Source organism: Bos grunniens, chromosome 22 (genome assembly GCF_055505025.1).
Source record: "Bos grunniens cultivar Pamir isolate PY7600 chromosome 22, Bosgru_T2T1.0, whole genome shotgun sequence".
Taxonomy (NCBI): Eukaryota; Metazoa; Chordata; class Mammalia; order Artiodactyla; family Bovidae; genus Bos; species Bos grunniens.
In genome coordinates this window covers 38322565-38338741 of record NC_141186.1, presented here as the reverse complement: position 1 = coordinate 38338741, position 16177 = coordinate 38322565, and the positions used below count along the sequence as shown (strand labels likewise).

The window sequence follows — 16177 nt, the reverse complement described above, 5'->3', positions numbered from 1 at the left end:
GGCCACACTCAGTTGAAAGATCAGAGTTGAAGACCTGACCATATTGGAAATTAGCATTGCTAATGATGTTTGCAGAGACTCACGGATTGTTTTCATCTATTTTATTTTCTCTATAAAAGCCCAATTTAGAGAACACTGCACTATTTTGAACAGTCTAATAATGATAAATGTTATTTTTAAGGCAGTAGTGACAATATTAATATCATTTTTCCAAAATAAAAACTATCAAACAATGGCATATTGCTTTCTTCTTGTCAGTTCCAGTGGCATGTTGGAGAGAGTGGTAGCTGACTGTCTCAGCTGTCTGCTAGAATGGAGGGAAGGGCAGTCTCAGTGGCTGGCTTTTAGGACTGTTTGTTTTCTGATGCCGGTCAGGTATGCAAAGATCCATGTGAGTCTAGAAGAATTGAACCCTGGGCACCCACGCTTCTATAGAACATCTGCTCAGAATACTTTACAGAAGGAGCTCTCCATTATCTTTGACATGGCCTCCACTTAAATCAACATAATGCAGAAGTCCACAACCTTTCAAGAAGATTCCCCATATGAGGAAGTACAAACAGTCTGTGTCCATTAATATGAGTGAATCAGTCACCTCTGTTCACCTGAAGAAAGCTCTTTTGAGAAGCAGGTTTCTTTACTCTGTGTCAACACTGAGTCGTTCTTGTGCTGATTAATCGGTCCATGCATGAGACGTTATTAAACATCTACTACGTGCCACACATTCTCTTAAACACGGAGAATATGGTGTTATGCAAAACAGACTTCCTGTTTTCTCTGAGGTTATCTCAAAGAAGAGAAGATAATCAATAATTAAACAAGTAACTAAGAACAAATCAGGCAATAAGAAGTACAAAAACCCGTATTTCACACACACACACCCCAACCCGACCATCACCACTACAACAAAAATAAAGGGCACTGTGAAAGGGAGTGAATGGGGAGACAGAAAGGATGTTTTTACATGTGGTGGTTAGGGAAAAAGGACCCTCCGGAGCAGTGGTCCCCAAGCTTTTTGGTACTAGGGGCCAATTTTGTGAAGGAAAAATTTTCCATGGAGTGGGCTGGAGCGGAGATGGTTTCGAGATGATTGAAGTATATTTCATTTATTGTGCACTTTGTTTCCATTATTATCACATCAGCTCCACCGCAGATCATCGGGCACTAGATTCCGGAGGTTAGGGACTCCTGCTCTAAAGAGTGGACCGTAGAACCAACTATCCAGTGACAAGGGAAGAGACCAGGCAGAAATCTGAGGAAAGAGTGTTCCAGGCAGAAGAAACGGCAAGTGAGAAGGCAGTAAAGGCTAGTGTGACCGAAGAGTAGGGAAGGAGAGGGTTGGAAATAGATAAAAACAAAAAGGCAGGTGGTAGCAGGTCACATCAGGATTTGAAGACACAATAAAGACTTTGAGTTTTACTTGAAGCCTATTGGACAACAAAGGAAATTCTTTTTTTTTTTTTTTTCAAATGAGTGATCTAATCTATATTCTTAGTAGCTCAATCTGGACAACATGGAGAATGATTTCATGGGATAGGAGTAAAGACAGGGAGATCAATTAGGGATCTATCACAGTAGCCCAGCTGAGAGATAAGTGGAGGGAAGAGGTGGCAGGGGAGCCAGAGAGAGTGTTGATGTTTTATCTTGAACAAAATAGGAGGCATGGACAGCTCACCCCAGCAGCAGGATAGAATCAAACCCTTAGTCTTAGAACTTTATCTAGCCAACGTTGACCCAGAAAGCCCTTTAGAGATTTCAGTGGAAACCCTTCCATTTAACTTGAGAAAACCTGAAAGATGGGTAAATGAAGGGACATACCCAGGGTCACTGGACAGGCCACTGGCAGTCCCGATACTGGGCCTTGCGTTGTCCATCTGCCACGGGTTAAATAAGGTCAAGTCCACATAGAATGGAGAGCCCAGGTTGGGGCTTTGGCAGCTTGGTAGACCTTCTTTCTATTCCTGGGCTTCCCAGTCTCTGTGGTATGAATCCATGTGGTGGGAAGAGTTGTGGAGTCATTTCAGGTCCAGGAATCCATGTGTGGATTCCGCACACCCTGGACCCTGAGTGAATGAAAGTGTAAATGCCACAGTGTGGTGTCTGTAACAGAGAGGTTAATGCCTTGGCACCTGGCATTCAACTGGCTTCGAACCGTGGCTTTATGTTATTGACTGTTGCCTTTGGACTTAATTCTTTGCATCTTGGTTTCCTCTTTTTAAACCAGAATGAAAATTGTAACTCTTCACAGTTTTGTGAGGCTCACACATGATAACCACTTACACAGAACAACAACAGAAACTTAGACTAGTTCCTGACACAAGTAAATACTTAGGAAATATTTGGCATTGAGATGTGGAAGACAAACCTTTTTTTCTTTTCCTGGAAGTAGGGTTCTTAATATTCAAAACGCTGATGAAAATGACTCACTGTCCACCCAAAGAAACTGGAAAGTGTGCTTGTGCCCCACAGGTGGGTAGCTGTAGCTGCGTGTCTTTAACTTACTGGAGCACTGCTGGTCACCAGCTGCCTGGCAGGCACTGTGGCCTTTAGCAGAGGGGCCTTATTCCTTCAGTCAGCCTTTCATTCATTTATTCCACAAATGCTTGCTGAAAGCTAATGGAAATGCCAGGTGATTCTCAGTCTTTTTTTTTTTTTTTTTTTGGCTTGCGTTTTCTGTGTTCATTTGCGTAGTTTACTCCCCTGTGTGACTTCTCTTCTTGAAATGCAGTGGTTTTTCAGTTGGCAGGTAAGGTGTGGCAGTGAGGAGAGTACAGGTGGGGGTGGAATGAGCTTCCTGTCAGAATTTCAAAGGGGCCACCTACAGGCTGAAGCTTTCTTGCGTGTCCTGGAGGGCGACCTGTGAGGAGCAGACTTATCACTGGAAGAAGTGGAGACAGGCGGCTGGAGGATGCTGAGCCCAAGTTGTACCTGAGTTGAAATACTGTAGCCATTTTTCATTTGCTCCCCACTGCCCTCCACTAACAGCTCTGTGAGGTGTAAGTGTGCCCATTTCAAGAAGGGCAAACTGAGGCTTGGAGACCTCAGATATTTCCCAAGTTACAGAACGAGACAATGGAAGACTGAGGCTGGAACCCTGACCCCTCATCAGGTTTGGTTGTCTGGTTGGTCCCCCGACCTCCTTGAGCTGTTATCGTGTGTTTGGAAGAGGAAGAACAGGAGGAAGGAGATGATGAGTGTTGTGATGCTTGTTGCCGTGCTGGTGCCATTGTGTGTGAGGCAGAGAGAGGGACCCAAGGAAAGACTCAGGACGGATTCTGAATTAATAACCACTAATGAAAAGTCTAGCCAGGTGAAGGGAGCTTCACACAAAAGATGAAGCAGAGATGCCTGGGCCAGCCTAACACTGTTCTTGTCCCCAGAGGAATCCTGAAGTAGGGAACTTGCTGGGAAAGAGGCTTGTGGATTTCTCCCTCCTTTGCTGTGGTGCAGACCCCCGAGAGGAGGGCCTCAGGAAGCTGGTGTGGAGAACATCTAACCTTTGGGAGCCTCCCCATGAATTCACTACCAATACCCCCCAATATGCTGTCTTGGGATGATGTGCACACTTTCTGGGCCAACCCCCTCCCGCAGAGGCCCATTTGTAGATAAAGCAGACCCAGGTCACACCGAAACCTTTCGAAACCTGCCAGGGAGACTTTTAAGTCACACTCCTGGGACAGAAAACCCACCAAGTCATCATTTGTCCTTTCCCCAGTAGCCAGAGCCTGAAAAGCCTGTCTTCTGGTGCCATCACCTTCCTCATTATTTAGGGTTGTGGTATGAATTTCCCAAAAAGGGATCAGGCATCACATCCAGACTTTTCCATAAAAACAGGGGCAATTTTTAAAACAAATACCTACCCATTTCCCAAATCTATGCAAATCTATTCATAAGGATTTTCTAAAACCACACTTCCCCCATGCACCCCAGACACAACAAAATCCCAGCTCCTTTTGATTTCCCAGTTTGTTTTTAAGCACTGGGTGAAGGGAGGAGGGGGCTTGCAGAGTCAAGGGGGAGCCTGTGCTCCCTGGGTGATGCAGGCGGCTTACTCAAAGCAGCCAGTCCCGCACTTGCAGTTGGGAGCAAAAAGCCAAGTGTGGGATGGTAACCACCTCCCACAAAGCAGGCAGCCTCTCACCAGAGGGAAGTATCAGGTTGCTGTACTTCAGCTGTGGGTTGTCACTGTCTAATAATATGACCGTTTTGCCATCTCTCTGCAAATAAGGCAGAAGCTGCTACCTGATTGGTATAACATCTCCCTTACCCTCCTCATTGATTTTCTCGTTCTCCTCCTTTGCTTCATAAAAAGAGGGACCAGTGGCTGGTGCTGTGGACAGAGAAGCTTGATTTTTAGTATGAGACAGCCTCTATTTTGTTTCAGGAGAGGGAAGTTGGATTATCAATTCTTTTGTAAATGTGTATGGTGATATTTGCTCCGGTAAGTTTCTATCTCTCTTGATTTACAGCTGGTTGTGTGTGTGTTTGCATAGATTTAGACTGTACAGTCACTTATCTTTCCAAATATCATTTTTTGACATCTTTAGTGATAACGTCTTTTTTTTCTCTTACTATGCTTGCTTGTATTCATCTGTTTAAACCAAAGAGCTGTGCTGTGTGGTAGTCTGATGCTTATCTTGGTTGTTCAAGAATGTGTTGGGTGTCTTTGAACATAGTAAGGAAACTATTAAAGCCAACTTATATCTGGCTTCATAAAAATGTAATGTCATTCTGCCTCCCACCAGGAGTGTTTAATGTCTTAAGTATATTCACTGTGCCATAACCTGCCTGCATGCCGTTTTAATTAAAGTTTCCTCCTTAGTGTCAGAGCAAGAATTTCTTAAACTCCATAAATAGCTGATAAATATTGTGTGCTGTGCCAAAAGGGCTATGCTGACTTCATGAGGTCTTAAACCAGAGTAGGCTGGATGAGTTTTCTCTTAAGATCAGGTACGTGCACCTTGAAAAGAACTGAATTTATGGAACGTGTTCAGATCATTACTCCAGAATTCTGTGAAAAGATCTAATGGTTGAGTGGCTGTTGCTCCTCTTCCGTCTTTCTTTGAGCTGTGTACTTGTGCCACCATCTGTCAGATGCCCAGCCCGGCTCTCCTGTTTCTATGTCTGATGCTGATCAAGAGAGAAGTTGCTGTTATTAAATTCATACCAGTGCAAATCCATGACCTGCTCACCACTGCTGGTTATGGTTTTTACAAGGCATTACCTGGTTAACTGCTTAACTGCTTTTTTTTTTTTTTCTTTTTTCCAGAAAGTGTTAAAGGATCTGAATTCTTTGTTGTTAATTCAGAAGTCTGAGAGAAAGTCTATTAATATAATTATCCTAGACAGAGATGATAAGATGATTAAGTAATTGCTCTAATGGAAACAAACTGAGGCTTTCATCTTCTCTTTTTGTTACACAGACAACAAATCTGCATTGTCTTTTGTTCATGGTGAAATGGATTAGAGAATACATTTATAATGAAAGTTAAAGCATCATTGAATAAGAAGCAAAAGGGGTAGTTCTATTTTTCAGAGATTTTGAAAGTAAAGTTGGGAACGTCATGTGTGAATAGACCTCTTAGGCATAGAATCTTTTCCATAAGAGCCATGATTCAGATCCTGAGGTTGTCTAGGAGCAGCTCATGGAAATAGTGTCTAGGAATCTGGAAATGTGGTCCTCACATCTTCTTTTGAACATTCAGCCCCTCACACACTCTTTGTAAGCTGGAATGAAACTACTCATTCTGACAAACAGATTTTTAAATTTTGGTTAATCATGTTCAGCCTCAAAATCCTCCAATAATTTTTTTTTAAAAAAGCTATTATATATTTTTTAAAAATCCTCCAAACCCATATGAACTTACATTGCCTCTTATTGATCAAATAGGCATGTTCCTAGTGTCAACAGTATTAGATGGCATAAATCCTCATGGGAACCAAGTGTTCCCTAGCTGATAATTTGTTGAAAAAAGAAAGCTTTAATCCTTGGGCTGTTGGCATTTAGTACTAAGTAAACTCAACAGCACTGAACATCTGTCCTCATCTTCCCAACACCTACTCCCCCAATGGATCCCTTAATATTTTTGTCATCTTTCTCTTTACGTGGCTGTCGTAACAGGTTATGTACAAAATTGTTAGGTGTAAAAAGAGTTGATTGTCCTCTGAAGCTGTTCAATAATAGAAATGAATGCAGATGTGAGGGGGTGGCACCCTGCAGGTGAAAGCATCTTGTCCTCTAGGTTACCAGTTGACAAAAGTGTTAGGGCTCCAAGCAGGCTCACATCCACTGACAGAGGAAGAGCAATGGGGCATCTGTGTCTTGAAGACATCAAGACCTTTTGTGTGACTGAGGATTAGCACGCCTGGTCTTAAAAGCATCCCTTTGGAGAAGTCCAGAATGCCATATCCCTCCAGTAATGTTGTAATCTCTTCCAAGGAATAGAAATTTGTGCCACATTGGGAATAACAACGGGAATTTTTATTTCACTATGAGACCATTTATTCTGTTTAGCAAGATAAAGGATGCATCCGTCATTTCCATTCGGTAAGTGCCTACTGTATACCTGGCACTGTGCTAAACACTGCATGGCTTGTTTCCTTGAATCTTCACAGCCATCCCAGGATGGAGATCGTATTACCTCCCCATTTTACAGATAAGAAAACAGAGACAGAGGGCAAGTTTGAGGCACACACACAGTGATAATGATGAAACTCAGAGCCAGGCAGACTCATTCTGGAGTCAAGCTCTTCATCGTTCCCCTCAGAGTTTCACTTCATCAGTACAATCTACAGGCAGTCTGCAGTGATTTGCAGGGGCTTACAATAACACCCCATATTTTATTAGTGCTTTTCTCTCTTTTAAAACTGCATAGCCTCCTTCTCAGGCTGTGCTTTTGTGACTACAAGCAAATTATGTATTTGTAACTGGAGAATGTGTATTGTATTTCCACTCAACTACAAAGATGTGGATGTGACGAAAGGGAGCCAGCCTAGGGAGAGCTATATGCAGTAGTAGCTAAATTAAGGTAGCTTTTAAAATTGATCATAAGAAATCCATCTCTTTGCTTTTCAATCTTTCGAACATAGAGTCAAAATAAAGATGCAATGATAACATACATATCAATACTTCAAGGCATCTGTTTGTCACTGAGGGAAAATATAAAAAGCAGTTGCTGCTGAATTGATGTATTTGTGGAGGATTTGTAGAATTCTCACCTTTTTTTAATTCACCCTCAGCATTATTTTCTTGCACTTTGTGGTCAGCTGGAAAGCACGGAGGTGGCCCTTCAGGTAGAATATTGCAAAGCATCTATACCACCTGAGTAATTAAAAAATGAAAACAGCTGCCGATAAGCATGATGAGAAGCGTGACAAAGTTGAAATTCAGAGGTCCCAGATGCGTTCTTTTGCACCTGAGCACTGAACCCCCCCCCCATTTGAAATTCATTTAATCCAATAAAATTCAAATGGATCTTTTGGGAGGAAAATGCAACTGACATAGAATCAATATGTTTGAGATTTCTCCCCCACTGGCAGTTTTCAGGCTAGAGGCAGGGCACACCTTTCATAAGGTGAACCTGTGAAATGCTGCATTTTTTCCCACAATGAGAGAGATTGTGATTGATGAAAATGTTGCTAGAAGAGAGAGAACTGAGCTTAGGACACTTTTGCTCTGTTTCACCCAAAACCAGAGGGATCTAAAAACACAAGCAAACAAATAAACAGAAACAACCCATCACAAACTGGGAGGATTAAAAGTCCAGTTTTGAAGTGTTGACACGATATTGACTTCTTGGTCAATATGGACTGCCGCATCTACTAGTGTTAGCTTTTGAGTTATTTCTAGTGAATTAAGAGTTCAGAGTAAAGTGCCCAATAAAATGTTTCCAGAATGACTGTTATTTTTGTCAGAGGCAAGGTTAGTAACTATCAATTCTCTATTACCTCTTTCCCTTGCTCTTGAAAAATAATAATTGTGTGGTTAATCAGGGTGTTGTATTATAGCCAGTGAGGAAAAAGAAATTTAAATCAACCTGTTGTTTCCAACAGCATTTATGGGTTTTAAATATATGAACAATCATCACATGAGCACTTTTAAAAACATAATGTTGTTTTCATCCACAGTGTTTATCAGATATAAGCTTACCCCTTCACACTAAACTTAGAGACAGTTTTATTAAGTGTTATCATATGTCAGTCTTCATCTACAAGATAGATGTTTCTTCCCAGAGGTGACCAAATCCAATATAAATCACATAGAGATTGTATTTCATCTTACCTACATTCCCTTCTGCCTTTTCTTTGGCCGTGGATGTGTGTACTTAATCATGTTGATCCTTAAGAGCTTAAAAACGATCTATTAAGTATGGAGGAAGCATCTGGTGTTAAGACATAATGTGTTGGATGAGGCTTGAATTTGTCATCAAACATTCTAAGCTAGTGTACAAACAGAGCTGGTGGTCCTGTTCCATACTTGTCTAAGAAAATGGAATCAGGGAGAATTTTGAGCCTGAAAGGAGCACATGAACTATTCTCTCTTTCAGAAGAAGCTCTTGGTCATTGGTGTGCCTTTAAATCTTTAAAAGACTAAGGTTGAATTGAAAATGGAAACACCTCAGTCTCTCTACTCTGCAGACTAATGGATCTGCATAATTAATTTATTTTACAGTGATCATTTTTTAACACAGATTCTAGCCAAAAGTCTTAATGGGAAATGGTTCCTGGGCAACTTCAAACACATTCTCCTATGGCTTCTGGAAAGCTTATTCCCAGCACAGGGCAGTCAGTTCACTAGGGAGCTCTGGGTTGGCCAATATAAGTGTGTAATCATGTCATTAGGGTTTTTGGGAGGGACTGGCAGGTTGGGGGTAAAAAGTTTCTATTGATAGTCACCATGTGACTTCCTCAGCCCTGCTTACAGAATGTTTAAATCCTCCCAAAGTACCACACATTGTCTCCATGTAGGCTTTCTGGCAAAGACATGACAAATATTTTAGGCTTGTTTTATTTCTGGTAAAACATGGCCTTAAGAACATTCATGCCCAATATAGATTATTATTGTGAGCACTGTTTAAGTCACCATGTTAACGGCCACATCTCAATGATGAACCTATATATCTTTATCTAGTTTTGGATAAGGGAGGAAAAGGGATATAATTTTTCAAAACCTATGACCTTCAATTTGCCTTCCTATGAAATTGAATGGTTGAGACCAAAAATATTTTTTTTAGTTGAGGGCAGATTTGAAGGAAGGCTTGGAGTGTGACTTCATCAGGCTATTCTTACATTCAGCCAATATTTAAGGATGCCTGCCACATGCCAGGAACCCTGCTAGGCATGGGAGATACAGTGATGAACAGATAGACAAAATATCTGCGCTCCTAGAACTAAATGCCTTCATTTTCCATTTTCTCATCTAAACCTAGTTTCTCTTTCATGGCCAGGATGTGTCTTTCTAAAAGCATAATTGAACTGTTCTGGGAAGACATTTGCAGGAAAGATGTGCTTTTGGTCCTATGTGTTCGGGCTCGGTGAAGGAATGACAGTGAATGCGTTTCTTTACTGATGTGACGACTGTCCAGCTGAAAGGGAGTGCTCTGAAGAGGGTGGTTGGGGAAGCATTATTTATAGCTCCCAGGTATCCTCAGATTTGATAGGCTATTCTTACTCTTACCTGACTTTGGAAGAGAAAAGAAAAGCTCTGACAGAAAAGAAAAGTAAAGAAGCTAGAGGAGTAGACAGAGAAGGTGCCTAGAGGATATAAGATTTTCACTGGCAGTATGAATTAGTTCTGTCTGGCATTATCAAGTTCTCTGTGGGTGTTCATTCGCATGTTCATTCATTCAGAAAACATGTATATATATATTGGGTGTCTACTTTATGCCAAGTACAGCTCTAGATGCTAGAACACAGGAATACATAGATACACTAGCTTCTAAAACTCATGCAGGATTTCTCAACTTTGACACTATTAACATTTTTGACCCAGATAATTCATTGATGTTGTATGTATGTATGGCTGTTGTATGTATTACAGGGTATTTAGCTATACCACTTGCCTCTACGCACTAGATGTCAGTAGCCAGCTGCCCCCCAACACACCACCAAGTTTGTGAGAACCAAACATCTCCAGGCAATGCCAAGTGACTCTTAAAAGAAACTGAGTACTCACCACCAGTTTTGATGGAATCTTCCCTGAACATACCTACTTTTCACTGCATGGTTTACTCTAAGATTCTTAAGTGGTTTTCCCCAAATACTCTGTGCAACTTGTCTAACAAAGATAAGTAAGGCATCTCTAAGTCTTTGTTTTTACTACTATATTCCTTTTTTCTGTATAACACTTTACCACCATGCTGACTTGCCTTACATTGTCTTATTGAATTTCAGAAATCACCAAAAGAGGAAATGGAAAATATCATAACCTTTTAATAGATGAACAAATGGACATTAAAATCATTTTATGCCCAAATGCTTGCAACTGATAATGGACAGAACCTAGATTCACACTCAGATGTCCTGACTCAAAAATCTAGAGTTTTTCTACAAAATTATATTGATAAAATTTAGTGAGAAAATAAAGGTAGGTATGTCTAAAGCACACAGGTCCTCTTTGAGGTTGTTTGGGAAATAATGGCAGTGTAGCAGCAGATGGAGGTCCACAGGCTTACTTCTTACTATTTGTTAACTGGGTGGTTTTGCCCTCAGTGCACATAGTGAATAGCAGCCTCCCTTCCTCATCCTCATCCTCAGTTGCCCAAGGAGCATGGAGTGATACATGGCAAAAGCCACAGGAAGCCTTAGAGATCAGTCTAGCAGAGTGGTTGGAGGACAGGTTTTGAAGTCAGATATACCTACTTTGCGGAGAAGGCAATGGCACCCCACTCCAGTACTCTTGCCTGGAAAATCCTATGGACGGAGGAGCCTGGTAGGCTGCAGTCCATGGGGTCGCTGAGGGTCAGACATGACTGAGCGAGTTCACTTTCACTTTTCACTTTCATGCATTGGAGAAGGAAATGGCAACCCACTGCAGTGTTCTTGCCTGGAGAATCCCAGGGACGGGGGAGCCTGTTGGGCTGCCGTCTCTGGGGTCGCACAGAGTCGGACACGACTAAAGTGACTTAGCAGCAGCAGTAGCAGCAGCATACCTACTTTATGAGTCAGCATCCCAGCAGGAAGAGATGACATCCTCAAACCATCTGACAGTGACAGTAAAATATTAAACCTTAATTTCTTTAAGTCAGAAAATTGAAGCCCTGCAAGGTGAGTTGCGTTTCTCCAGGCCCGATGGTGAATTCAGTGCAGAAAGGTGTTAACAGCAGAGCTCAGTTGTTCTTCCAGCCCAATGAGCTGAAGAATCATTTCAGATGCAGAAAGGCCAGTTTATGGACCTGGTACATATGAGAAATATATGTGTTCTGAGTTATTACCAAATGTCTGGATGCCTGAGATTGGACCCCAGTTTTTTTATTAATTAGGTATACCCAAGAATTTGGGGGGTTAGTTTAACTGTATTTCAGCCTCTTTAGAGGCTACAGGAAACATTGAGCTCCTGAATGGATCTAAAAAGCGTCATAGACATGGAGAGCACATCAAAGACAGGTAGTAGGTTGCAGTGGTGCTCTTCACATTTACTCATGAGCTTGGATCGATGTAGGGCTTTCACAGATGAGGGAACCTGGGCCCACATCCTTGCTCATCTGATGACTAACTGTTAAAAGATATCTGTCACTAGTGAGACCCTTGTCACTTTTGCCAAGATAAAAGGCATTCCAAGCATATTGCTGTAGTAAAATGCCAATCAGGAAAGTTGTCTTCTGCCTACATTGTCTTAAAGAATTGAACTTCGAAGGAGAGGAAGTATTATAGATCCAAATCTTGGCTCTGCCACTTACAAGTATGCTTGGTCTTAGACAATTCATTAGCCTTCCCGGAGCCTCAGTTCTCTTCATCTGTGAAATGGGAATAATAGGTCCCTTCTCCAGAGTTCTGGAGAGGATCGCTTTCATATATGCTGTGAGAAAACCCTTTTGAGACCACACAGACTAGACAATAGTATCATTGTTTCCTTCCCTCTCTAATCAAAGTCTGCTGTGCTGCCAGTTTTCACTCGGTGCCCTTGATGAGTGCAAGAGGTGAGGGGGGATGTTTTCCCCAGTCTACCAAGAAAATGACTGCAGTAATGGGATGGGTCTAAAGTAGCCTAGAAATGGTTTCCTGGGTAATTCCATCTCAAGGGGAGATTTATGTTCCTATTATAAATTGCAGAGACAGAGTATCTTCAGTGAAGAATAACCATAATAAAACCAAATGCAATATGGATAAAGCAATTCCCTATGATCAGCTCAGCTCAAAGAATTCTTTTGTATTTCCCTTTCTACTTCCTCGAAAACCCTTTCCCTGCCATCTGTTCAGGCATAACCCATTCATTGTGAGAAGTTGGAAAAAGGGGGGTTCACACAACCTCTGACCTAGTAATTGTGTGGCCTTAACCCTCTCCTCCCTCCACATGATCCCAAAAGTCCCTTGGACAAACTGCCAGATCCCAGTTTTTTCCTCTGTGAAGATAAAAGTTCAGGAGAGCCTCTTGCTGCCTTCTCTGAGTTTCTCATTGGCCCCTGTTGTATGAAGTTCAAAGGCTTCTCATTTGTCGTATTTTATTTCATGAAAAAAAAATGTTATTGGAGTATAGTTGCTTTACAATGTGTGTTAGTTTCTGTTGTATAGCAAAGTGATTCAGCTATACATATACATATATCCCCTTTTTTGGATTTCCTTCCCATTTAGGTCACCACAGAGCATTGATTAAAGTTCCCTAATCAATACACTATTGATTAGAGTGCTACTTACTAGGCTCTCATTCGTTATCTATTTTATACATAGTCTCATATTTTATTTACCTCAAAGCATCTCCAGACGTATTTTATCTGAAAACTCGGTTAACTCGTATTTTTTCCGGGAACATGCTCTGACTGATATTTATAAATTCCTCACTCTCCAAGGAATTTGGAAGACACCCCCTCCAAACCTCCCCCAGACCAGGTTCCCAACGTGGTTGCCTTTTCTCTCTCCCACTGCTTCTCTGCTCTGAGAGAGTTTCTCATCCTTTCTCCTCCCTGCGGGTCTCTTCAAGAAGGAAAGAATGTTTTCTCTATCATTCCCTCTTTCATTTGTTCATACACTCCTTCATTTATGTTTCTGTTGTATTTATTGAGCAGCAACTGTGTGCCAGGTGCGGTGTTAAGATGCAGGATACAGAGGCGACTAAAGCAGATGTCGTCCCTACTCTCCTAAGATTCGCTGTCTAATGGGGGAAGAGGTGATTTAAAAGCCCCTCAAAAGTGACTTAATTATAATTGTAGTAAGTGCTAAAAATAAAAGCTAAGCCATCTTGGGTGCTAATTATGTGACAGGCACGGCTCCAAGTGTTTCATGCATATTAATTCATTTAATCCTTATAATGACTCTTTAAGGAGGTTCAAAGAGGGAAGGATTAGAGCCCATAAAATCCTGAAGGGCATGGACTCCTTTCATAAGTCTAGGAATATCAGAATGAGGGTCACACAGCAGTATGCTAAGAGTTCACGTATCTGACAATTAGACAGCGCTTACTGTTTCCCAGGCATTGTGCTCTGGATTTCACACAGTCTAATCCTTCCCAGCAGCATCCTGAGGGATCATTGTTAGTGTTTTCAAGATAGGGTAAAGGAGATGTAGATGTAGCTACTTATTCAAGATCACACATTTTATAAGTGGTGATTCTGAAACTATAAGTTGGTGTTTTGGACCCCAACCTGGGCTCTTAAACACAGATAACCTGTGAAAGCCTGATTAGGACATTCCTCATTTGGTTCATATTCTAGAAAATACTCAACAATAGGGACAGAGTAAGAAATATAGTGATCCTTCTTGGAGTAAATTAGAGCTTGTGGGACCAGGAGTGTTGCATCCTTAAATATGTTTAAATCCTTGGGCATGTTTCAAGAGGGACAGCCAGCTGCTTCTGGAGCTTCGTATTCAAAGGATGGGATGGGGACAGCAAGCATTGGCATTGCCTAGGAGCTTGTTAGAAATGCAGAATCTCCAGTTGCACCTCATACTACTGAATATCACAATCCACATTTTGATGATGTCCACAGGGTTCACATGTACATTTACATGGTCGGCTCTAGAACAAGTCAAAAAACTGGGCTTCCAGCTCTGGTTGTGATGTGAACTGACCAGTTGTTTGATCTCCCCGATTTTCATTGTTCTGTGTCTTCAGTGGGGGACTTTAACCCTCCACATGAATGGAATCGAGGGTCACCCTATAGAAGAGCCTGGAGCTATTAGGAAGGAAGGTTCTCTAGAAGCTCTAAGTCTAAGCTCTAAGCTCTCTTATCTCCAGAATTGTTTTCTCTAGGCATGGACCACCTACATCAGAATTACCTGGGAAATTTATTTTAAATGATGCTTAGATTAAAGGTAGACTCCTCAAAGCAGCAATAAATGCCAAAATATGTGATGTAACAGTGTCTTCAAACATCAAGAGAAAACAACTGTCTAATTAACACTGAGTATCTTTCCTAAGGTATTTATCCAGAACAAAGATGCAGTAAAGACATCGTCAGATAAACATTAAATCACATTTAATTTTTACATTTAATTAATCTTCTTTGGGGAGAAACTATCTCTGTGGAATGGTCCATCTAAACCCTGGTTTCAAATTCTGGCTCCCAATCCCCACTAGCTGCGTAACTTTTAATTAAGTGCCTTCTGTTAGTGAGGAAAGAAGTGAGGAAAGAATTCTCAGCATTGGTAGGGGGAGGGAGGTGCTATTTTGAGGTTCTCAATAGTATATATAAGTGTGTGACATGCAGTACTACACTAAATAGAATATAATTATTATTGTTGAGTGAAATTTTGTAAGATCACTACCCTAAAATTATCTATATAATCATGACATAATTATGAAACTAAAGGCTAGTTGTTATAAAGGAAAAGCTACTTTGAATATTTTTAGAAGTGATGTTTAGGTGATTAGATAGCATCACCAGCTCAATGGATGTGAGTTTGAGCCAACTCTGGGAGATAGTGAGGGACAGGGGAGCCTGTTGTGCTGCAGTCCATGGAGTCACAAAGGCTTAGCGACTGAACAACAACGGTAGCTTCTCATAACATTCATTCATATATTTATTCATTCAACAAACATTTAAGATTCTCCTAAGTGCAAGTAACTTCCACAGACACTGTAAATGCAGCAGTCTAATGTGTTACTCAGCAAGATAGAGATGGGGGACAGAAAGGAAAGAAAAGAAAATGTTAGGTCATGGAAAGAGCTGTGGAGAAATACAGATCAGGTAGAGAGGCTGAACTGTTCTTTCAAACCGTATTTTTATAAATCAAACTCAGCAATAAATGTATCAAGGGAAACTTCCAGAAATATTTTAGAAGTGTACATAACTATTTTTCACATTGGTGAATTTTAGGATTTTTCTCTTTAGGTTTTCTTAAAAATGAAGAGTCAGCCTCTTGGAAAATCTTAAATCAGTTCAAGACTTGATGACCAGTGGTACCACCTTTCCATCTTCCTAAAACTTGACAAAGTCGTGCATCATTTCATGTGATACTAACAGTAACCCCAGGAAATAAATATATTAGCTATATATTGAGTTTTCTATCAAGGCAAGGAAACTATGGCTCAGAAAAACCATTTCAGTTGACTAGAGATATACCTCTGGTACATGAAGATACACAGATCCTGTCTCCTCAAATTCAACGTGGACTCTACAATAAGACCTCTCCTTATTTGACAATCTCTGCAAAACCTTATAAAGTAAAAGTCAGGGCTCTAGGATATTGAATGCAGTGTAGGGACTCGTTGAGGTTATTTTAAGTTTAAGGTCTTACCATTGTCTAAATATGACGGTACTGAGAATGAAAATGAAATAAATAATATAATGGCAAATGGAATTGATGAGGCATGGAACATCAGCTTCAAAACAATTTGCAACAAAAGGCATTTGTCAAAACAACTTAAGTTTTAGAATGGGCTTTTAAAGCATTTTATTCCTAATACCTCTCCCTTAACATTTTCTGATTAAAATTCAGAAACATCTTATTTTTACTGACTCGAAATTGTAGTTACAGCCTAGTGAATTCTACCAGCTGAACATGCAAATGTACCTTGAAGATA

At 40.9% G+C, this 16177-nt stretch overlaps 1 protein-coding gene across 2 annotated transcripts in view; it reads left to right on the top strand.

The window, feature by feature from the left end:
• SYNPR (synaptoporin) overlaps positions 1-16177 on the top strand; it is a 295868-nt gene that overhangs the window by 118356 nt on the left and 161335 nt on the right. Inside the window, exon 1 of one of the 2 annotated variants that reach the window (XM_086367053.1) lies at positions 4161-4441. The exons of the other annotated variant lie outside the window; for it this stretch is intronic. Within the exon in view, the coding sequence (XP_086223179.1) occupies positions 4418-4441 (24 nt within the window). The 5' untranslated portion in view covers positions 4161-4417. Of the gene's footprint in view, positions 1-4160; positions 4442-16177 lie in introns of those variants that run through there. 2 annotated transcript variants of the gene reach the window in all.